General features: G+C 46.3%; 1 protein-coding gene across 2 annotated transcripts in view; it reads right to left on the bottom strand.

The window, feature by feature from the left end:
• PRKCG (protein kinase C gamma) overlaps window positions 1-24,584 on the bottom strand; it is a 763,615-nt gene that overhangs the window by 140,807 nt on the left and 598,224 nt on the right. For both annotated transcript variants that reach the window (XM_075329229.1, XM_075329228.1), the window contains exons 6-8: window positions 4,791-4,947; window positions 921-1,055; window positions 289-379 (exon numbers count right to left, since the gene is read on the bottom strand). In XM_075329229.1, coding sequence (XP_075185344.1) covers window positions 289-379; window positions 921-1,055; window positions 4,791-4,947 — 383 coding nt within the window. The remainder of the gene's footprint in view (window positions 1-288; window positions 380-920; window positions 1,056-4,790; window positions 4,948-24,584) is intronic.

Genomic DNA, 24,584 nt, shown 5'->3' with positions numbered 1-24,584 from the left:
GGAGCCTGATGCAGTTGTTTTAATCCATGAGCGTGGATCCAGACAGTGCATGACACCTATTCTGGTCTAAACCTATGCGGGGCTTTATTTACCAAAACCATTGTAAGCCAAACAAACAGATTGGAGAGAAATATCAAGGTCCATGCCATCTTCTTCTAAATAGGGCACTCCTATGTAAGCCACGGAAGGAAGTACAAATAATCTCATATTTATGCGAACCATGAAAAATAAACCCAAGTACTGGCACCTAAAATATAACCCTAAGGTGTGTACGGGCAAAGCCTGTACCTCAAACTTTTGTCGAAGTCCAAAGTCATCTGCGTCATCAGCTACAGGCACATTGTAATACTCGCCTTCTTCTTGATTCAATAGCTTGTACCTGAGAGAGACACGGGGCAGACAAACAACCAGGACCAAGAAGGAAGGGGAAGGGGGACACAGGAAAAATGGCAGCATGAAAAAAAAACAACAGTGTGATTGAATAGACCAGAAAGGAAAAAAATGATCAAATAATTGAGACCACAGTAAAAAGCATTGCATGTAATAACATGAAGGTATCAGAAATGATATTAAATAAAGCAAATAAGGTAGCCCAATTACATTAAAGTGGTAAGTGATAAAAAAAAAAAATGGGGAGGTGAGGATAATTTATGGCAACACCAAGTGAACAAATATAAAAAAGAGAAAGAAGAATAAGAAAAAAAGAAAGGAAAATAAGGTAGGTATTCCCAGGAAAGTTTATTGGTGTCTGATATTCCATATATATCTAATGTTTTGTCTCTATATCACAAGACAATGTACATGAACATCTTACACTCATTCATCACATTGACTAAGCACCAAATGTTAAGCGACCCATTGTCTTCCCCACAATGAACACTGCACATTGAAGTAACGTGCAGTAGATTGAAAATAATTACCAGCCGTCCACAGCATTCTTCATGATTTCTGAGACGCCAAATGACATGGAGCCCATAAAGTCATTGCGCGACGTGCGATCCCAGTCCCAAACTTCTACTGAGAGACGTCTGTCTTCATCCCCTGGCTTTAGGGAGCTTAGGAATTGAAAGAAAAAGATAAATTGAATGCTATGCATAAACGACAATAATAAAAGTGTCATAAAAAGACATGTTATGCCTCTAGCAAGTGAAGAAAAATACATAGAATATAAATATATTAACCCTTTCTGTATAAAAAGATCTTTTAAGCATCTCATTTATAGTGTTGGACTATGGTCCTTTGATAAGATGCAAAACAATTTTCTGCCATGAAGGGCAAAGATGTGATTAACCCATTAGCTTAACCCATTAGGCTATGTGCCCACGCTGCGGATTTTGCGCGGATTTTGCCGCGGATTTGCCGCGGATTTACCGCGTATTTTCCGAAAATCTGCAGCAGCGGCACTTCCAAGCCATTTCAATGGCATTTTGGAAATGCTGTGTCCATGCTGCGGATTTTTCCGCGGCAGATTTGCCGCGGCTTTTGATCCGGAAAAATAGGCAGCATGTCAATTATTGTTGCGGGTTTTGGTGCGGATTTTGGGTATAGAATGGGGAAAAAAAAAAATCCGCATCAAAATCCGTGGCAATTCCGCGGTAAATTCGCGGTAAATCCGCGGCAAAAATAAGGTGCGGATTTGCCGCGAAAGTCGCGGATTTTCATGCAGAAAAATCCGCAGCAACATTCTACCGTGGACACATAGCCTTAGACACATGACCCCAGTGATACCAGGCTTCAGTGCTGACCACTGAGCCGACGTCCTGCCTACTTTATGTCCTTCCTCCCATTCCATCTAAGTCCAACTCTTCTATCTGTGCCCCTGCTATCTTTTGATAGCCATGGCCTTTCCTCTCCACTCCTTCTGAGCCTTTACTCTTCAGGGAGATTACGCTCCAGGTAAATTAGTCTTCCTATAATCTGACAATGCTACTGTATATGTCATCTAATTAGGTGGAATTACATATGCATGGTTGTGTGTCTGCTCTATGTGGAGGCATACTGGATTAGATGTGCTTGATTTTGATAATGTAGTATATCAAAAGCAGCATTTCATACGTCTGCATGTGTCCGGAGCCACTGAGACCCCTTAAATGGATGTAGGCCAACCATCCGATGTGCATGAAGATTTCCTCGGATTCATTAGGTAGTTTGAGTTAAAACAGAGAGTTTAGGCCCATGTGCACTGGTCAACGATGACAATCCACCACTGATTGATTACATGTTAGCAGATCGGCGATTGTTTAATGACAAGTTTTGACAGGCTGACCATCTCTAATGCAGGCACAGAATAATCAGTCATAGGCTAACCACCTCTACTGTGGACACAAAACGATCAGTCATAGGCTGACTACCTCTACTGTAGTCACGGAACGATCAGTCATAGGCTGACTACCTCTACTGTGGGCACGAAACAATCAGTCATAGGCTAACCACCTCTACTGTGGACACAAAACGATCAGTCATAGGCTGACTACCTCTACTGTAGTCACGGAACGATCAGTCATAGGCTGACTACCTCTACTGTGGGCACGAATCAATCAGTCATAGGCTGACCACCTCTACTGTGGGCACAGAATGATCAGTCATAGGCTGATTACCTCTACTGTGGGCACAGATCGATCAGTCATAGCCTGACCACTTCTACTGCGGACACCGAACGATCAGTCATAGGCTTACCACCTCTACTGTGGGCACAGAAGGATCAGTCATAGGCTGACTACCTCTACTGTGGGCACAGAACGATCAGTCATAGGCTGACCACCTCTACTGTGGTCACGGAAAGAGAAGTCATAGGCTGACTACCTCTACTGTGGGCACAGAACGATCAGTCATAGGCTGACCACCTCTACTGTGGGCACAAAACGTTCAGTCATAGGCTGACTACCTCTACTGTGGGCACAAAACGATCAGTCATAGATTGACAACATCTACAGAACAATCACTCATATGCTGACCACCTCTACTGTGGGCAAAGAATAATCAGTCATAGGCTGACCACCTTTACTGTGGACACGGAATGATCAGTCATAGGCTGACCACTTCTACTGTGGGCACAGAACAATCAGTCATAGGCTGACCACCTCTACTGTGGGCACAGAATAATCAGTCATAGGCTGAACCCCCATACTATGTACAGAGAACAATCAGTCATAGGCTGACTACCTCTACTGTGGGCACAGAATGATCAGTTATAGGCTGACATTGCTCTTGGCAGCACATCCAGTTTACACAGGAGGATGTGCTGCCGAGAAAGGTTATTTTTGTAACCAAGCCTAAAAATAATTTTACACATATTGCTCATTCATGATATGGCAGCCACTTTACATTGCATGAATACCGAGAAACCAGTGCTCTCAGGAACTTTAATTCCCGATAATTGTGCAGGGTAAATGCATTCATGATCACTTTTTCTCATTTGCATACTTCCCAGGGGGCTTTGCTCTAGAATCACTGCGTTGCGAAACACGTGATGGTGTCTCCGCAGTGGATATGTTGATCTCCCTAAGGTCAACAATGCTTGCTTAAGTAGTCTTTTACTAGGCATTGCCCCCACTAGCCAGATTCCTACTCCACACTGATGAGGGGCAAATACCCCGAAACGGCTGTCTGTGGATGGATACCATGTTTGGTATAGGTGGTCTCCTTGACTGGAGACTGCCCTTCCCGTGGTTGTTCCTTCCCGGTGAAAGACCTGGCTAGTTTCTTGCCAGCGTTGAGAAACATGTGATGGTGTCTCCGCGGCTTTCTCATGTACAGAGAACAATCAGTCATAGGCTGACTACCTCTACTGTGGGCACAGAATGATCAGTTATAGGCTGACATTGCTCTTGGCAGCACATCCAGTTTACACAGGAGGATGTGCTGCCGAGAAAGGTTATTTTTGTAACCAAGCCTAAAAATAATTTTACACATATTGCTCATTCATGATATGGCAGCCACTTTACATTGCATGAATACCGAGAAACCAGTGCTCTCAGGAACTTTAATTCCCGATAATTGTGCAGGGTAAATGCATTCATGATCACTTTTTCTCATTTGCATACTTCCCAGGGGGCTTTGCTCTAGAATCACTGCGTTGCGAAACACGTGATGGTGTCTCCGCAGTGGATATGTTGATCTCCCTAAGGTCAACAATGCTTGCTTAAGTAGTCTTTTACTAGGCATTGCCCCCACTAGCCAGATTCCTACTCCACACTGATGAGGGGCAAATACCCCGAAACGGCTGTCTGTGGATGGATACCATGTTTGGTATAGGTGGTCTCCTTGACTGGAGACTGCCCTTCCCGTGGTTGTTCCTTCCCGGTGAAAGACCTGGCTAGTTTCCTGCCAGCGTTGAGAAACATGTGATGGTGTCTCCGCGGCTTTCTCATGTACAGAGAACAATCAGTCATAGGCTGACTACCTCTACTGTGGGCACAGAATGATCAGTTATAGGCTGACATTGCTCTTGGCAGCACATCCAGTTTACACAGGAGGATGTGCTGCCGAGAAAGGTTATTTTTGTAACCAAGCCTAAAAATAATTTTACACATATTGCTCATTCATGATATGGCAGCCACTTTACATTGCATGAATACCGAGAAACCAGTGCTCTCAGGAACTTTAATTCACGATAATTGTGCAGGGTAAATGCATTCATGATCCCTTTTTGTGTATAGGGGAGTTGGAAAAAATAGCTGGTGCTATCTGAGTTGTATAGGCACCTTAATACTTAATACCGTGCTAATACCTTTTAGATAGAAATATACATTCGGCACACAACAGTAATTATAAGGAATATGTTTTCGTACAAAATAAAGGCTTCATTCCACAATGGATTAAGAGTAGATTTGACCGTCCTGGTCTTCTGTTTGGTCATGTTCTTTGGGTCCGGTATGAGCTTCAGCTTCACATAAGGATCTGACAAACCATTCGGATCCATTGGGATAAGATTTCGAGCTTCTCCAACTAAGGGAAAATAAAATAGAACTAAATTATTAATGTAAAACTCCATGAAACTCAATGAATGGCTGAATAATAGCAATAAAACATGTTGATACATTAAATGGTCACTGCAAAACATATCCATTTATTAAAGTGATTTTATTCCCAGATATTTAGATTAGCATGAACTTTATTGTTGGGATAACCCCTCTTCCTCAAACATGAGAGACCCTAAGATAGGGTGGGGGAGGATTTGTGTTCTCACGTATGACAGAGAGGTGGTCTTTCACTTCACAACAGGCAAGGGACTGGACAATGACTGCCGCTATGAGTACAGGAAGTGATGAAAAAAAGTTACAGTACTTATAATGCTGGCAGAATACTGATAACAATAAATCGCCCACTCAAAAGAATTGATGACAAGTCATACAGTATGAGAATTTGATGGGTATAGGAAGTTGCTTCCTATTTGCTAGACAGGGAAGAACATTGAACATAGAAGGACCTATGGTCCCAATGTTATCAGATCTGCAATGAAATGGGTTTTTGTACGCAAAGAAGGCAGACCATAATTCGATAGCATGTTCTGAAGAAAAATAAAGGACTAACTGGGAGAAGTATTCCTTATCTCAGGCAAGTGGCCCTACAGCAAACAGTATCTAAGCTAGATAAGAAGTGGAAATGTAACTTGACCTGAGGATCACAGAGGAGAAGATGGCCAGGCTAGGACACATATTCTCTTATTGGGAATTGGGATGTTGTGACACACAAAGGAGCATGTGGCCCAACTTAAATGTACCTAAAGAATAGTATTGAGGAGTTGAAGTGATGCACCTCAGCCAGTGAGGTCCACACAAATCAATTGGAAGTTTAGAATAGCTGTGAGGGGCCATAGCGACACACCTCGACCTGTGCGGTCCTCACAGGGGAAGATGGAAATTCCCACAGTGGTTTGCATGTAATTGAATTGAAGTATCACGTAACCGTGAAGTTCCTGCATCTGGATTGTGCAGAAGATGTGTCCTTTATGTGTTGTGCCTGCTATCGAATGTATATACTACTCATCAGTTTGATTAGTAAAGAGAAGTATATTTATGGACTCTGGTCTCATCATTCATCTCTACCTCATCATGTCCTGGCCTGCAGTGTCAAGTGGCAGTATACAGTCTGCAACAGTATATCACTAATGTAATAGCATACACCCCAACAGGACTCCCCTTCGACAGTAGTGCAGTGGGGCGCAGATTCTACCTTTGGTCGCCCGCGTGTTACACATTGCCATTGACTCTCCTTGTAGAACATATCCTAAGGAACATGAAACCAACTCCAATACTTTTTGTTTCTTTATATTTTCATTCAATCTCTCAACCGCCCTTGTCGCTTGCATCAAAAGAACATATTTACAATCTGCCCATTTCTCACCATGGAAACAACAAGAACCCTCACGGTGGCCCTGATCCATCCCCGCCTAGATTACTGTAACTCTCTATTAATTGGCCTCCCACATCATTAGACTTTCCCCTCTTTAGTCCATCCTTAATGCTGCAGTCAAGCTCACCTTTTTGGCTAATCATTATTCGGACGTTTCCGCTCTGTGTCAGTCATTGCACTGGCTGCCCATACATCATAGGATTTCATTTAAATTGCTTGTTGTCACCCACAAAGCTCTTCACAACATGGCACCCCCCTACATCTCCACCTTCATCTCTGTATCACCCTACCCATTCTCTACACTCTGCAAACGACTTTTGACTAACATCCACACTAATCCGAACCTCACAAACGTCTCCCGAGCTTCACCAATTCTCTGGAATACTCTACCCCAAGAAATTAGGACTAAACACATCTTTTTAGGGCTTGCTATCACATTCCCTAATCAAAGTCCTTTATATACAACCCAATCACTAATTCTCTGAAAATAATTCTCCATCAAACTCCACCGCACCCAAAATCACTACAAAGATTGGCTGGTGACTGGCTCATGCAGCCTTTATCTATCCACCATTTCTTTAGGATGGCTGGACCATCATTGTAAATAGGCCCCTGTACTTTGTGTAACCTCCACCTCACCTCATTGTTGATTTTAAGCTCTTACGAGCATGGTCGTCATTATTTTTTCTTTACGTATTGTATTTTCTATAACTTTTACTTATGACTATTTGTATATGAACCTCTGAATTGCAAAGCACTGCGGAATATGTTGGCGCTATAGAAATGATTATTATTATTATTACTAATTGAACATAATAACAATAAGAAATTTTATGTCTAATTTTATAGTGTTTGTTTTTGATTATTCTGGTCTAGTCCTATTTATACATAAGAGGGATTACTGAAAAATGGTTTACAATGTGTAATAGAATTTATAATGGATGTGCGCTCTTAAATGCACATCAGATTAACTTTAGCCTTCAAATGATTGTTCTCATGGAAGCAATCAAACAGGGAACAGACTTGGTGAAAAAAAGATTTAATGTTTTCTACAAATCCCTTCCTACTGACACTATTGAGCCACCTACTACAGTAAGTGGGTCTCTTGGACTAAATAAAGCTCGTGAACACTGAAAGATGTAATGAAATCTTCTTTTGGGACAAATAATTGCTTCGCTTTTTTTTTCCTTTAAGAAAAAAGTAGACCTGGGCGGTCATACAAAAATAATAATAATAATAATAATAATTTTATTCATTTATATAGCGCTATTAATTCCATAGCACTTTACATACATTGGCAACACTGTCCCCATTGGGGCTCACAATCTAGAGTCCCTATCTGTATGTCTTTGGAATGTGGGAGGAAACCGGAGTACCCGGAGGAAACCCACGCAAACACGGGGAGAACATACAAACTCCTTGCAGATGGTGTCCTTGGTGGGATTTGAACCCAGGACCCCAGCGCTGCAAGACTGCAGTGCTAGCCACTGAGCCACCGTGCCGCCCTAAAAGGTTAAAGATTTAAGCAACATTTAGTTAAACATAAAGTGGGTTCTCTTGGACTAAAGAAAGCTCAAAAATACTGAAAGATGTAATGAAATCTTCTTCTGGGGCAAATAATTGTTTTGCTTTGTTTTTCTTTTCTTTAAGAAAAAAGTAGACCTGGGCGGGCATACAAAAAGGGTAAAGGTTTAAGCCACAGTTAAACAGTAAGTGGGTTCTCTTGGACTAAATAAAGCTCATGAACACTGAAAGAAATAACGAGATCTTCTTCTGGGGCAAATAATTGTTTTGCAATGTTTTTTTTCTTTAAGGGTAAAGTTTTAAGCAACATTTAGTTAAACATAAAGTTGGTTCTCTTGGACTAAAGAAAGCTCAAAAACATTTAAAGACGTAATGAAATCTACGTCCGGGGAAAATAATTGTTTGGCTTTGTTTTGTTTTGTTTTCCTTTAAGAAAAAAGTAGACTTGGGAGATCGTAGAAAAAGGGTAAAGGTTTAGGCCACATTTAACTAAACAGTGAGTGGGTTCACTTGGACAAAATAAGCTCATGAACACTGAAAGAAATAATGAAATCTCCTTCTGGAGCAATTGTTTTGCAATGTCTCCTTTCTTTAAGAAAAAAGTAGACTTGGGCGGGCATAGAAAAATGGTAAAGATTTAAGCCACATTTAGTTAAACAGTAAATGGGTTCTCTTGGACTAAATAAAGCTTGAAAACACTGAAAGACATCATGAAATCTTCTTCTGGGACAAATAATTGTTTTGCTTTGTTTTTTTTTTCTTTAGGAGAAAAGTAGACCTGGGCGGTAACACAAAAAGGGTAAAGGTTTAAGCCACATTTAGTTAAACAGCATTACAAACAAAGATAACTCTGAGTAACATATATCCATATAGTGTGTGTATGGGCTGTTTGATAACAGTCGTCCCTCTTTTTACAATTATGCGTTTATATGTTATAAGCTAAGGTTCATTCTTCCAAAATTCAAGAGAAAAAGGCAGCTGTCTTTTTTGTTACACTGTTCCCATGACTGTGTGACGCCCTGGCGCCACCAGGTGGTCACACACAAAATAGGCCCCCACATAACACCATCCCTCACAGGGTTACATCGAACCAACAAAACCCTAGTCACCACCCCCAGGGTAGGAAAGGCACACCAGTGGGAGGGACCAGGCAGAAAAGAAACGCCCACCTAGGGGTCTAGAAAACTTGGGGTGGGAAAAGTGCAGTTCAAGATCTAGTTGAGGTGGAGAGTGGTAGTGGAGCTGAGTGGAATGAAGCCAGAGTGGTAAGGCATCGGGGTTGGAGCCCCGGCATACTGGCTAGGCGGCAGACGGTGGTCCGTGTCTGTCAGGAGACGGGAAGACGGCTGCCGGAGATCTGAGGTGGACTGGGACAGGGTAGGAGCCCGCCAGTACCGACACCAGAGAACCGACCCGGAAACCGTGCACAGAGGGGGTACCTGGACCCTGAAGCAGAGATCGAAACCACCGACTTTGTTAATTAACTAGTTGAGGACAGGATTACAGTTCCTGTCCCACCCAAAGTCCCACAAAGCAGACCGGTAGCCCAACGCGGGTGATAGGGTATCCGCCAGGGCTCCTTTAGATCCCACGGGTCAGCGTCTGTGGGCAAGGCTCCCACCCGTAGTTCTGGGAGCAGACTCCCGTGATCTATACCGAGAAGTCCAAGGAGAACTAAAGACAGTGCAGAGGAAAGTGACACAGACCATCACCTCGAGTGAGGGACCAGAATACATCCGGCCGCGGCTGCCGGCCACCAGCACCTTGGTTTACCGTTGGACTTGGGTGATTTATTTGACTGTGAGTACACTGACACCCCCTGGTCGGACCGTCGGCCCGTCGGCCCTGCAATCACCATGCTCAGCACAGAGACATTGGGCCCCGGGGCATCCATCCCTACCCACGGAGGGGTTAATATCCAGCAGCCATCCCATCGCCCTCGGGTGCTCCCCAACAGCAGCGGTGGTGTTACACTTCACCACACACCGTGGGTGGCGTCACTAAGAGATTACAGCAATCCCCGTATATATACATCCCCTTTTATTTGAAGTGTCCGCGCGACCCCCGGGTCCGGAGAATCCCTCGAGCCACACTGCGGATCCGGATCCGAGCATCCTGGCTGCTACTGATGTGGGGGCGGCACAACTGTGTCATCATTGCGCTAAAACCCAATAACTAAGACAAAAGAGTGACTAAAGGGACATATGCACTGCGTGATGTGCAGCAATAAATGATGACCAACCGGCAATCAACAGAGTACATCAAAGACATTATCACAAGCGCTGGAGTGGTGCTTTAAATGTAAGCACCCTGCCACCTTCCAGCATCTTCATCTTTGTTCGACATTGTTCCAATCCTTCAGCACCATCTTGTACCCGTAACTTCTGACTGGCCAGAAGTCATAAGTTACACCACAAGCTCCCAATGCATCTCTATGAGAGCCAGAGTGAGGCCAGAATGAGGCTAGAATGAGGCTATAATGAGGCCAGAATGAGGCTCTCATGGAGATGCATTGATATATGTCTTCGAGCGTGCTTGAAAAAACACTGGAGCTGCTGCCAGGTCACTAATCGCCAAAACCAACTAGAGCAGGGGCTATAGAAGGTAAGCTGCCAGAATGTGAGTATAATATAAGAGGAAGGGGACTTAAGCGGGCTTTACATGCTGCGATCTCGCTAGCGAGATCGCAAGCGATCATACCCGCCCCCGTCGGTTATGCGACACGGGCAAATCGCTGCTCGTCGTGCACAACCTCTCTTACCCTCGTCACATGGACTTACCTGTCCTGCAACGTCGCTCTGGCCGGCAATCCGCCTCCTTTCTAAGGGGGCGGGTCGTGCGGCGTCACAGCGACGTCACACGGCAGCCGTCCAATAGAAGCGGAGGGGTGGCGATGAGTGGGACGTAGACATCCGCCCACCTCCTTCCTTCCGCATAGCCGGTGGATGCAGGTAAGGAGATGTTCCTTGCTCCTGCGGTGTCACACACAGCGATGTGTGGTGCCGCAGGAACGAGGAACAACATCGCTAATTAGAAAAAAACGATTTTTTTTGGCTTAGGACGATCTCTCCGCGGCAAACGATTTTGGCTGCTTTTGCGATCGTTTTAGGTCACACATAAGTGTCACACACTGCAATATCGACGATAATTCATTAACGATATCGTAGCGTGTAAAGCCCGCTTTAGATTTAAAGCGCCACTCCAGCTGTGCCATAAAAACAACGCTGATGTGGTGCTTTAAGGGAAAGCCTCAGATCTTTAAAGTCCTGCAAGTTATGAGGTCCGCTCTCCTAATGTTTTGGCGAATGATTTGGATTTAGCATAGAGCACCCCTCACATGTTAGTGTGCATATGTGGCACCCCTGAATACATCAGGGTGCCACAGGGTACTGCATCCTTACCCAGGGTGCAGGGCCCACCCTCATGGTTCCAGGTACCCAAGAAACCGATGTCACTCCCATCTGCACCACAAAACCCAATAACCTCACATCAGACACTGCCAGACACACCAGGGTGGTTGGGCTAAATGGAAATGAGCCAGCCACTGGGAGACTAAGCAGACTTTGAGAGGGAGACAGGAAGTCGAGAAGTAGGCTCCAAAGAGAGAGGAGCAGGGAGAGTGAGCTTCTGGGGAGCTAGGGCCACAAGCGGTGATCCGGGTCCAGAGGAGTCGGGGACCAGTAGCAGTGACATTGGACAAGGGTGTGACGGACATATTCTTGTAGGACTGTCGGCAATAGAAAGCCCAAAAGAACTGACCGGTACTGAGCACGACGGGGTACAGGACCCTAGGTCAGGAGCCGATTCAATGTCCTGGCAATCCACCTGATAGAGAGAGGATCTCCAAGGACTTCCCTACGAGCTCAGAGGTTGAAGCATCAGCACAACGAGGGGGATAGGAGTGTATCCAGATACAGTAACCCAACTAAAGTCCCACGTGCCAGCCCTCAAGAGCACGGCTACACTACAGATAGTGAGTGAGCAGGGCCCCCAAGAGTGTCAAGCCACAGTGACCACCAAAGGACCATAAATTGTGCACGGAGATAGGCTCCGAATCAATAAGTGACATTGGTGGGACCGGGTACTTGTACGGGCTGCCGGCAGCAGCAGCTGTACACAGAGACTTTGGTTTACCTACAGCGTGTGCGTCTCCTTTATAAACCTCATCCAGCACCACAACTACCCACAGTGAGTACCCTGGTCCCCTGCACCCTGCTCTCCCAAATAACTAACAACATCCTGAGCCCGGAGCCTTCCTTACCTGTGGAGGGACTGATATCTGGCTGCTTAACCCCATCTGCCCCAGTACTCCTTCCAGCAGCGGCGGTACTCCCATTACCGCAACCCACAGGTGGCATCATGAACTTATCCCCTGTAAATTCCACCTTTATATGGATCAAAATGTCTGCCAAGCCGGACCCCCCTCGAGCCACGATCCCGGATCCGAGCAACCTGACTAACACCAGGGAGGTACAGATATAAACGATAGTGTCCTGACAATTGCACAGCCATTGTTAACAGGCAAGACCCAGTCAGCCACAAATCACTGCTGAGCAATTCACATATTAAAAGGGAACAGAGAGTCATCAGGAGTACACCGTGTACCATGGGTATGTGCTACTTACTTGTACTGCAGCCCCACATCTTGCACAAAACACTTGCACTGTAATGCAGCAGCCCAGACAGAACCTCCTTAACAGGAATCTGTCAGCAGGTTTTTGCTATGTAAGCTGAAGCTAGCATGGTTCAGGGGTTAAAAAACAAAAGTGAACTATGCTTCTCTTATCGGGCTCCATGCTCTTTACGTAAAATAGAGGCTTTATTACTTGGTAATTATCATTGCTAGGTCTAGCTGGCACTGCAGTCTGGCACACACCTCCTGTGATTGACACCTCACAATCAATGTACACTCTCTGATATGGGTGAGGACAGCTCTCTGGGCTCAGTCACATAACTAAATCTAAATATTCAGATTGTGTCAGAATGGCTGTAGCCAGTAATCTAAGTGACACAATAATGGATTCAGAATCTCCTTGCCTACATCATGCTGCTCCCAGATGAGGGAGCAAAAATCCTACACACTACAGACAATTGACTGTTCTGCTGTCCCATACTTTTGATATAACACATATTCCCTCACACTGCACAGTCAGATCTTGCAAACAAAACCTGCTTGCTTATACCAGCCAACACATGCTCCCTTATACTGCTGAAGGAGATTGCCGACTCCGGGCCGTGCGGGTGCTGCACTCCTTCGCCAAGGAGACTCTGTGTGCGGTACTGACTTCGGGTGGCATGCAAAACATTTACTAGCTGCTTCATGCCAGTGTCCATCACCCCTGCTGCTGATCCTCGATGTACAATTGGTGAAGGTGACTGTGGAAAGAGAAGGCGCAAAATAGGGTCTTACCCGGTATAACACGTGGGGGCAAGTGTGGATTAAAACACTCACCTGGTGGGGTTGTGCAAGTCACAACCCCTATGAAGGCACGTAGTAAAGGTGGAAGGCAGCGGTCCCGCAGGGTAGATATGTTCCAAGAGGTAGAGCAGAAAGCAGGTTTCAAAATCCGCGCCAAACCACAGAAAATCCAGATGCTTGTTAGTGAATCCTTTCTTTATTTATTTTTTACACAGGTCTACGCGTTTCGAGGACATATCCGTCCTCATCATCAGGACAAGGTGCAAAGAAAGACTATATTTCTTTGCACCTTGTCCTGATGATGAGGACGGATATGTCCTCGAAACGCGTAGACCTGTGTAAAAAATAAAGAAAGAAAGGATTCCCTAACAAGCATCTGGATTTTCTGTGGTTTGGCGCGGATTTTGAAACCTGCTTTCTGCTCTACCTCTTGGAATAGATCCTCGATGTAGTAAGACACAGGACACCAGAGTGAACTTAGCCAACCACTTTTGTTTAGTTGTATTCTTCACACCGTTATGACAAACATAGTCTTCCTTCCTTTCTCTGTGGGTTACTACTCTTTGTGCTATCCCCCACTATCTTGGATCGCATGCTCACTAAGCTTCCTACAATAAGTTTGAACTCTTTAAGCCCACCAGGGTGAATTGTAGGTTCTGGACCTGCAGAGGTTACCTCGGGGTTCCCTGACTGGCTCTAGTACCGAGGCCACATCTTCTCACTTTGAACCCAATTATTGACTGACCCAAGCTAATGCTCTCCTTCCCAACCATCCACTCTGCCATTTTTCACACTCCTCCCTTAACTACTTTAACCCTATCCTATCTAACACCTCTTCTAAACTCGCTCTACCACCTGCTAACCTGACCGTTGGAACCTTTGGTAACATTGTTGAAGAATCCTAGTTCTGCTACATGTTAAGGGTATTCTTTTCTAAAACATTGAAATATGCATTTGTAACATATGACAGTAAACACATAAAGCATAGCATATTTACATCATGGGGCACTACACACCTATTACACTGTATCCCCAGACCATGCACCAAACAAATACTCCCTTATACTGCAACCACAGACCATGCACCCAAAATATTCCCTCTTATACTGCACCCCCTGACAATGATCACAACACATTCCCTCTTACACTGCACCCCCAGACCATGCACACAACACATTCACCCTTGTACTGCACCTACAGACCATGCACACAACATATTCCCTCTTATACCGCACCCCTTGACCATGATCACAACACATTCTCTCTTACACTGCACCCCCAGGCTATGCACACAACACATGCTTTCTTATACTGTACCCTAAATCATGCTCACCACACATTTCCCCTTTGACTGTACCCACAGACCAAGCACACAACACATTCCCCCATTTACTGCACCCCTAGACCATACAGACAATACGTTGGTTGTACTGAAAGGGACAGAAACAGGATCGACAAACTGGTACGGAGGTCAAGCTCGGTGCTGGGTTGTCCTCTGGAAGATGTGGCTGTGGTGGGTGAGAGGAGGATGTTATCAAAGCTGAAAGTTATCATGAAAAAAAACCTCCACCCTCTGCATGAAACTGTGGAGGGCCTTAATAGGTCATTCAGTCAGAGATGTATACATCTGCGCTGTAGGACAGAGAGCTTTCGCAGGACCTTCATTCCAACTGCAGTTAGATTGTATAATAAATTGTGAAGTTATCTTTAAAAATGGATAATTCAACTACATAGACACTGTTAATCTGTATTCTTTTGTGTATATATATATATATATATATATATATACATATTTATATACGGTATATATAAATAAAAAGTTTTACTTTATCTTATCTTCCCCCTTATACTGCACCCCCAGACCATGCTCACAAGACATTCCCCCTTATACTGTACTCTCAGACCATGCACACTACACATTCCCCTTTATACTGTACTCTCAGACCATGCACACTACACATTCCCCTTTATATTGTACTCTCAGACCATGCACCCTACACATTCCCCTTTATACTGTACTCTCAGACCATGCACCCTACACATTCCCCTTTATACTGTACTCTCAGACCATGCACACTACACATTCCCCTTTATACTGTACTCTCAGACCATGCACACTACACATTCCCCTTTATTCTGTACCCCCAGACCATGCACATTACACATTTCCCCTTATACCATATGACTCGCCCACCCCAGGGCTATGGGACACCCGGTGCCGGGCCGGACTAGTCCGGTGGTAGTCAGTGGTGGCTGGGCCCGGCTCCGTGGCCCTGGTGGGTGTCAGTAGAGTATGTGGCTTAAGTTAAAGTTTGTGTTCGTGACGCCACCTGTGGTATGCGGCTAATAAGCCGCCGCTGCTGTGTGAGGCCTCCGGGATGATGTTATGGCAGCAATGGTAGTACTGCTCCCCACAGGTGGAGCAATGCCCGGGGCACAGTTGGTGCTTGTGGAAGTCTATGTAGATGAAATAACTGAGGCAACTTCAGAGGTGCAGTTCAAGTTCTTTTACTCACAGTTCTTGTCAGAGCAGGCAGAACCCTTGGACTGCTGGGACCGCTGTCAGGGACCTCCGTCTTCTGGTTGATTCAGAGTGTGAAATCCGGTACCCTCTCTCTTAGTGTCTCTTTCTCTGCTGTCTTCACTAGCCTTGCCTTAGTTAGATGGACTTGGCTTGGCCTCCATTACAGCCTCCAGGCTGGGGGGTCACCTGTCGGCTGATTACCCCTTTTCTGAAGGTCTGCTCTGGGTTCTGGCCCTGGGAGCTTGCAATTCCCTGGGCCTCGGTTTTTACTGTTTGGAGATTGTCTTTTCCACTCCTCCAGTCTCTAGGGACCGTCCCCTGTCGCAGCTAATCACTCCACCGATGTCACTGTGGACCAGGCCACCACAGCCTGCAGCTACTCGTAGCGCCTCTGGGCCCTCGGCTTCGGTACCCAACAAGGACAGCTCGTGGTACCTACAGGACTACCCGCGGCCCTGCGACCCTTTCTTTCCTTCTCTTCTTTCTCCTCCTTGCCTGCCTCAGCAGGCCTCCTCCTCCCTCCTTTCTCTCGTTCTTCTCCTCCAACTACATGCTGCTTCTCTCACTCCCTGAGGTAAACTGAAACTAACTCGACCTTCCTTTCTCTATCTGCTCTCTGGTGGCTCCTCCCACCTCCCCAGTTGCTAAGCTACCACCCTATGGGAGCAGGGATGGGTCTTACAGCCCCTCTCAGCATGCAGCATGGGAGGGTTGCCTGCCACTTTCCCTGGTCCTGTGTGTCCCTAGCAATGGGTGTAGTGTGGATTTACCAGGGGACCGGAGTTCACTCTCTTCCTCTCCCAGAATGGGGCATCACACCGCTTGATGGGGTGCAATGACCTGTGGCGACGGAAGCCTCAGGGGCGCCACACTCCCCCACAGCAAATCCCAGCACGTCCTCGGGCTGAAAAACAACAAAAACATGTGGAAAACTGCAAAACATTTTTGGTATGCAATAACATAAACTGTAAAACATTTCTTCCCTTTATGGGAGGTACAGATCATGAACGTTGCAAACTTCTTATAAAGAAAACTCTAAGTGTGCACTTCCAGTCCATTGCACGGTTCAGGCAAATCCCCCATAATTCTGGTAGGGGGCACAAAGGGTGCAACTAATTACATTTTTGGCTACTACAAGTCCAGTAGCCCGTCAGTTAGTTTCAAACAAACAAAGTAACATCTTCGACCAGCCATTAAGTCCAATGGCCTGGTTGCATCAGACAGATCAACAACATACCAGCCATTAAGTCCAATGGCCTGGTAGGACATAAAACACATACACCACACACCAGCCACTAAGTCCAGTGGCTTGGTATGACAGGACACCTAAACATTCACCGGGGCCCACATTCCAGTTCAGTGGCCCGGTAGCACATAACATGGGGGGGGTGACGTCTTCAAAAAGAATCAGGGGCAGTACAGTAGGAAAGGGTGTCATCTTCGAAAAGAATGAGGGGCAGACAGGGGCTATCTACAGTTCAGCATCTCTTCATCTTTACTTGTAGGGATTCTTCTCCGGCTCCCCACCTGGCAGCAGGTAGACAGCGGTCAGCACAGTCTGCGTCTCCTGCGTGGCTGTAGCAGGCCTGCTGCAAGATGCTGCGGCCTGGGCCCGCTCTGAGGTAGTGCTGCTGGCTTGCATAGGGTTACTGGCTGGCGCGAGGCTGCTGGCTTGCAGGGGGTTACCAGCCATACGGCGCCACTCTGGCTCTTCTGGGGCTGCCTCCTTGTCTTGGCGGGCCGCGCCTGGCATGGCGGCGACCTGGGTTGGAGTCGCTGCTGCGGTGAGATCTTGGCGGGCCGCACCTGGCGTAGCTGCGGCCCGGATCGGCGTCGCCGTGTCGGGCGTCTCTCCAGGGACCGCGGGCATGGCAGCGGGGGTTGGGGCTCTCGCGCCGGCAGGGGCATTAAATGACTCACCCCTCAGTTGCATCTCCGGTGTTCTGGTGGTCGCTGTCTTGCTGCAGGGTGCTGGTATCGGAGCTGCGGTCGTGGCACGCGCGCCTGCAGGAGGACCGGGCAGGAACCCCACCTGGCAATCCGGGCTCCGCCGGCTGGGGGTGTCACTCTCTTTACCCGGCTCTGCAGCGGCGGCTGGATCTTCTCCGTTCTCCAGGACGCAGGACACAACCCGGTTCTGAGGTGCGTGTCCCGGCTCGGCCACTCCTCCTCTGGCCGCTCGTTGCTCGGCGTCCATCCTTTTAGCTTCTTCACGCGCCATCTTTTCTTCCTCCGCCTTCTATGGCGGGCACCGCTTCGCGCGCTTTTCTTGGACAAGGGGGCGGGGCTTCTCTTCGCGCCCTTTCTTCTTGCACGCCCCCCTTCTTCCCGCTCTCAGCAGCGCTAATGGCGGTGGTTTCTCAGTAAAGTACACAGTCTGTCACACGGTTCTTCAGGCGCACAGTACCCGGTTAGACCGGGCATGAAATCCTGTTCGTGACGCCAAAAGTTGACTCGCCCACCCCAGGGCTATGGGACACCCGGTGCCGGGCCGGACTAGTCCGGTGGTAGTCAGTGGTGGCTGGGCCCGGCTCCGTGGCCCTGGTGGGTGTCAGTAGAGTATGTGGCTTAAGTTAAAGTTTGTGTTCGTGACGCCACCTGTGGTATGCGGCTAATAAGCCGCCGCTGCTGTGTGAGGCCTCCGGGATGATGTTATGGCAGCAATGGTAGTACTGCTCCCCACAGGTGGAGCAATGCCCGGGGCACAGTTGGTGCTTGTGGAAGTCTATGTAGATGAAATAACTGAGGCAACTTCAGAGGTGCAGTTCAAGTTCTTTTACTCACAGTTCTTGTCAGAGCAGGCAGAACCCTTGGACTGCTGGGACCGCTGTCAGGGACCTCCGTCTTCTGGTTGATTCAGAGTGTGAAATCCGGTACCCTCTCTCTTAGTGTCTCTTTCTCTGCTGTCTTCACTAGCCTTGCCTTAGTTAGATGGACTTGGCTTGGCCTCCATTACAGCCTCCAGGCTGGGGGGTCACCTGTCGGCTGATTACCCCTTTTCTGAAGGTCTGCTCTGGGTTCTGGCCCTGGGAGCTTGCAATTCCCTGGGCCTCGGTTTTTACTGTTTGGAGATTGTCTTTTCCACTCCTCCAGTCTCTAGGGACCGTCCCCTGTCGCAGCTAATCACTCCACCGATGTCACTGTGGACCAGGCCACCACAGCCTGCAGCTACTCGTAGCGCCTCTGGGCCCTCGGCTTCGGTACCCAACAAGGACAGCTCGTGGTACCTACAGGACTACCCGCGGCCCTGCGACCCTTTCTTTCCTTCTCTTCTTTCTCCTCCTTGCCTGCCTCAGCAGGCCTCCTCCTCCCTCCTTTCTCTCGTTCTTCTCCTCCAACTACATGCTGCTTCTCTCACTCCCTGAGGTAAACTGAAACTAACTCGACCTTCCTTTCTCTATCTGCTCTCTGGTGGCTCCTCCCACCTCCCCAGTTGCTAAGCTACCACCCTATGGGAGCAGGGATGGGTCTTACAGCCCCTCTCAGCATGCAGCATGGGAGGGTTGCCTGCCACTTTCCCTGGTCCTGTGTGTCCCTAGCAATGGGTGTAGTGTGGATTTACCAGGGGACCGGAGTTCACTCTCTTCCTCTCCCAGAATGGGGCATCACACCGCTTGATGGGGTGCAATGACCTGTGGCGACGGAAGCCTCAGGGGCGCCACACATACTCTCAGACCATGCACACTACACAATCCCCTTTATACTGTACTCTCAGATCATGCACACTACACATTCACCCTTATACTGTACTCTCAGACCATGCACACTACACATTCCCCTTTATACTGTACTTTCAGACCATGCACACTACACATTCCCCTTTATACTGTACTCTCAGACCATGCACACTACACATTCCCCTTTATACTGTACTCTCAGACCATGCACACTACACATTCCCCTTTACACTGTACTCTCAGACCATGCACACTACACATTCCCCTTTATACTGTACTGCCAGATCATGCACACTACACATTTCCCCTAATACTGTACACCCTCAGACCATGCACACAACATATTCCCCCTTATATCGTACTCTCAGACCATGCACACTACACATTCCCCTTTATACTGTACTCTCAGACCATGCACACTACATATTCCCCTTTATTCTGTACCCCCAGACCATGCACACTACACATTTCCCCTAATACTGTACACCCCCAGACCATGCAAACACATTCCCCCTTATACCGTACTCTCAGACCATGCACACTACACAATCCCCTTTATACTGTACTCTCAGATCATGCACACTACACATTCACCCTTATACTGTACTCTCAGACCATGCACACTACACATTCCCCTTTATACTGTACTCTCAGACCATGCACACTACACATTCCCCTTTATACTGTACTCTCAGACCATGCACACTACACATTCCCCTTTATACTGTACCGCCAGATCATGCACACTACACATTCACCCTTATACTGTACTCTCAGACCATGCACACTACACATTCCCCTTTATACTGTACTTTCAGACCATGCACACTACACATTCCCCTTTATACTGTACTCTCAGACCATGCACACTACACATTCCCCTTTATACTGTACTCTCAGACCATGCACACTACACATTCCCCTTTACACTGTACTCTCAGACCATGCACACTACACATTCCCCTTTATACTGTACTGCCAGATCATGCACACTACACATTTCCCCTAATACTGTACACCCTCAGACCATGCACACAACATATTCCCCCTTATATCGTACTCTCAGACCATGCACACTACACATTCCCCTTTATACTGTACTCTCAGACCATGCACACTACATATTCCCCTTTATTCTGTACCCCCAGACCATGCACACTACACATTTCCCCTAATACTGTACACCCCCAGACCATGCAAACACATTCCCCCTTATACCGTACTCTCAGACCATGCACACTACACAATCCCCTTTATACTGTACTCTCAGATCATGCACACTACACATTCACCCTTATACTGTACTCTCAGACCATGCACACTACACATTCCCCTTTATACTGTACTCTCAGACCATGCACACTACACATTCCCCTTTATACTGTACTCTCAGACCATGCACACTACACATTCCCCTTTATACTGTACCGCCAGATCATGCACACTACACATTTCCCCTAATACTGTACACCCTCAGACCATGCACACAACATATTCCCCCTTATACCGTACTCTCAGACCATGCACACTACACATTCCCCTTTATACTGTACCCTCAGACCATGCACACAACACATTCCCCCTTATACTGTACTCTCAGACCATGCACACTACACATTCCCCTTTATACTGTACTCTCAGACCATGCACACTAGACATTCCCCTTTATTCTGTACCCCCAAACCATGCACACTACACATTTCCCCTAATACTGTACACCCTCAGACCATGCACACAACATATTCCCCCTTATACCATACTTTCAGACCATACACACTACACAATCCCCTTTATACTGTACTCTCAGATCATGCACACTTCACATTCCCCCTTATACTGTACTCTCAGATCATGCACACTACACATTTCCCCTTATACTGTACTCTCAGACCATGCACACTACACATTCCCCTTTATACTGTACTCTCAGACCATGCACACTAGACATTCCCCTTTATTCTGTACCCCCAGACCATGCACACTACACATTTCCCCTAATACTGTACACCCTCAGACCATGCACACAACATATTCCCCCTTATACCGTACTTTCAGACCATACACACTACACAATCCCCTTTATACTGTACTCTCAGATCATGCACACTTCACATTCCCCCTTATACTGTACTCTCAGATCATGCACACTACACATGTCCCCTTATACTGTACTCTCAGACCATGCACACTACACATTCCCCTTTATACTGTACTCTCAGACCATGCACACTACACATTCCCCTTTATTCTGTACCCCCAGATTATGCACACTACACATTTCCCCTAATACTGTACACCCCCAGACCATGCACACAACACATTCCCCTTATACCGTACTCTCAGACCATGCACACTACACAATCCCCTTTATACTGTACTCTCAGATCATGCACACTACACATTCACCCTTATACTATACTCTCAGACCATGCACACTACACATTCCCCTTTATACTGTACTCTCAGACCATGCACACTACACATTCCCCTTTATACTGTACTCTCAGAGCATGCACACTACACATTCCCCTATATACTGTACTCTCAGAACATGCACACTACACATTCCCCTTTATACTGTACCGCCAGATCATGCACACTACACATTTCCCCTAATACTGTACACCCTCAGACCATGCACACAACATATTCCCCCTTATACCGTACTCTCAGACCATGCACACTACACATTCCCCTTTATACTGTACTCTCAGACCATGCACACTACACATTCCCCTTTATACTGTACCCTCAGACCATGCACACTACACATTCCCCTTTATACTGTACCCCCAGACCATGCACACTACACATTTCCCCTAATACTGTACACCCTCAGACCATGCACACAACATATTCCCCCTTATACCATACTTTCAGACCATACACACTACACAATCCCCTTTATACTGTACTCTCAGATCATGCACACTTCACATTCCCCCTTATACTGTACTCTCAGATCATGCACACTACACATTTCCCCTTATACTGTACTCTCAGACCATGCACACTACACATTCCCCTTTATACTGTACTCTCAGACCATGCACACTAGACATTCCCCTTTATTCTGTACCCCCAGACCATGCACACTACACATTTCCCCTAATACTGTACACCCTCAGACCATGCACACAACATATTCCCCCTTATACCGTACTTTCAGACCATACACACTACACAATCCCCTTTATACTGTACTCTCAGATCATGCACACTTCACATTCCCCCTTATACTGTACTCTCAGATCATGCACACTACACATGTCCCCTTATACTGTACTCTCAGACCATGCACACTACACATTCCCCTTTATACTGTACTCTCAGAGCATGCACACTACACATTCCCCTATATACTGTACTCTCAGAACATGCACACTACACATTCCCCTTTATACTGTACCGCCAGATCATGCACACTACACATTTCCCCTAATACTGTACACCCTCAGACCATGCACACAACATATTCCCCCTTATACCGTACTCTCAGACCATGCACACTACACATTCCCCTTTATACTGTACTCTCAGACCATGCACACTACACATTCCCCTTTATACTGTACCCTCAGACCATGCACACTACACATTCCCCTTTATACTGTACTCTCAGACCATGCACACTACACATTCCCCTTTATACTGTACTCTCAGAGCATGCACACTACACATTCCCCTATATACTGTACTCTCAGAACATGCACACTACACATTCCCCTTTATACTGTACCGCCAGATCATGCACACTACACATTTCCCCTAATACTGTACACCCTCAGACCATGCACACAACATATTCCCCCTTATACCGTACTCTCAGACCATGCACACTACACATTCCCCTTTATACTGTACTCTCAGACCATGCACACTACACATTCCCCTTTATACTGTACCCTCAGACCATGCACACTACACATTCCCCTTTATACTGTACCCTCAGACCATGCACACAACACATTCCCCCATATACTGTACTCTCAGACCATGCACACTACACATTTCCCTTTATACTGTACTCTCAGACCATGCACACTACACATTCCCCTTTATACATTACTCTCAGACCATGCACACTACACATTCCTCTTTATACTGTACTCTCAGACCATGCACACTACACATTCCCCCTTATACGGCACCCCCACACCATGCACACAACATATTCCTCTTTATAGTACACCCCCAGACCATGCACCCAACACATGCCCCCTTATTCTGCACCCCAAGACCATGTGTACAACACATGCTCCCTTTTATTACACCCCCAGACCCTGCACATATAATGTGCTTTACCATACTTACCTTAGGGGAAGCTTTTCTACGTATCATCAGTATACAGTTTTTTCTATCTATGAATTAATGGAATATTATAAAATAATAAAACATTCCAAATATACTTGTTAGTTTGGAAATACCCTCCTTTACTGCAATGACCAATAAACTATCCTTTTAGCGCTCCTCATTAATCTTGGCTCTTTCTTTGCAGTGACTTATCTTATGACTGTATGTATTTGCTATACTTGGTTCTGCGACTGTATTAATAAACTAAGCTTGTATCTGGCACTAATAAATCTCGTTCTGCTATTGCATCTATGAAGTTATCTCTGTTTTGTTCTTGCACGGATGCACTACGCTTGGTTGAGTACCAAATTTCCGGCTAATGAACAAAATTGTAAATGTTATTGTAATTATTAGTACAATGTAATGAGGAAAAAATGCTCTTAAAATACATGTGAAAAGAACTGTTTAAAGCCATTTACTGCAGATGCCCTGAAGCCAGAGCTGTCACTGAAGTCTGATGCCAGAGTAAAGAACAGACTGCAGCAACGTGAAGATATCATTGTTGTAGTAGAGCTGCAACCATGGAGACCATACGACTAAAGCACAATGTATGACATGCAGGGCCGCTATGTTCATGAAGCATTAAATAAATTATTAGAATTGAGATTAACTTTTTTATGCATTTATTTTCTAGTAAATATAGGGAATTGAAAGCTTTTAGAATAACCTAGAATATAATTGACTAATTAGGGTATTTATCATTACAGTTTTCTCTAATCAAAAAGTGTCACAT

This window comes from Anomaloglossus baeobatrachus, chromosome 11, assembly GCF_048569485.1.
Source record: "Anomaloglossus baeobatrachus isolate aAnoBae1 chromosome 11, aAnoBae1.hap1, whole genome shotgun sequence".
NCBI lineage: Eukaryota > Metazoa > Chordata > Amphibia > Anura > Aromobatidae > Anomaloglossus > Anomaloglossus baeobatrachus.
The sequence above is the reverse complement of the archived record's forward strand: the minus strand, read 5'-3'. Positions and strand labels throughout refer to the sequence as shown.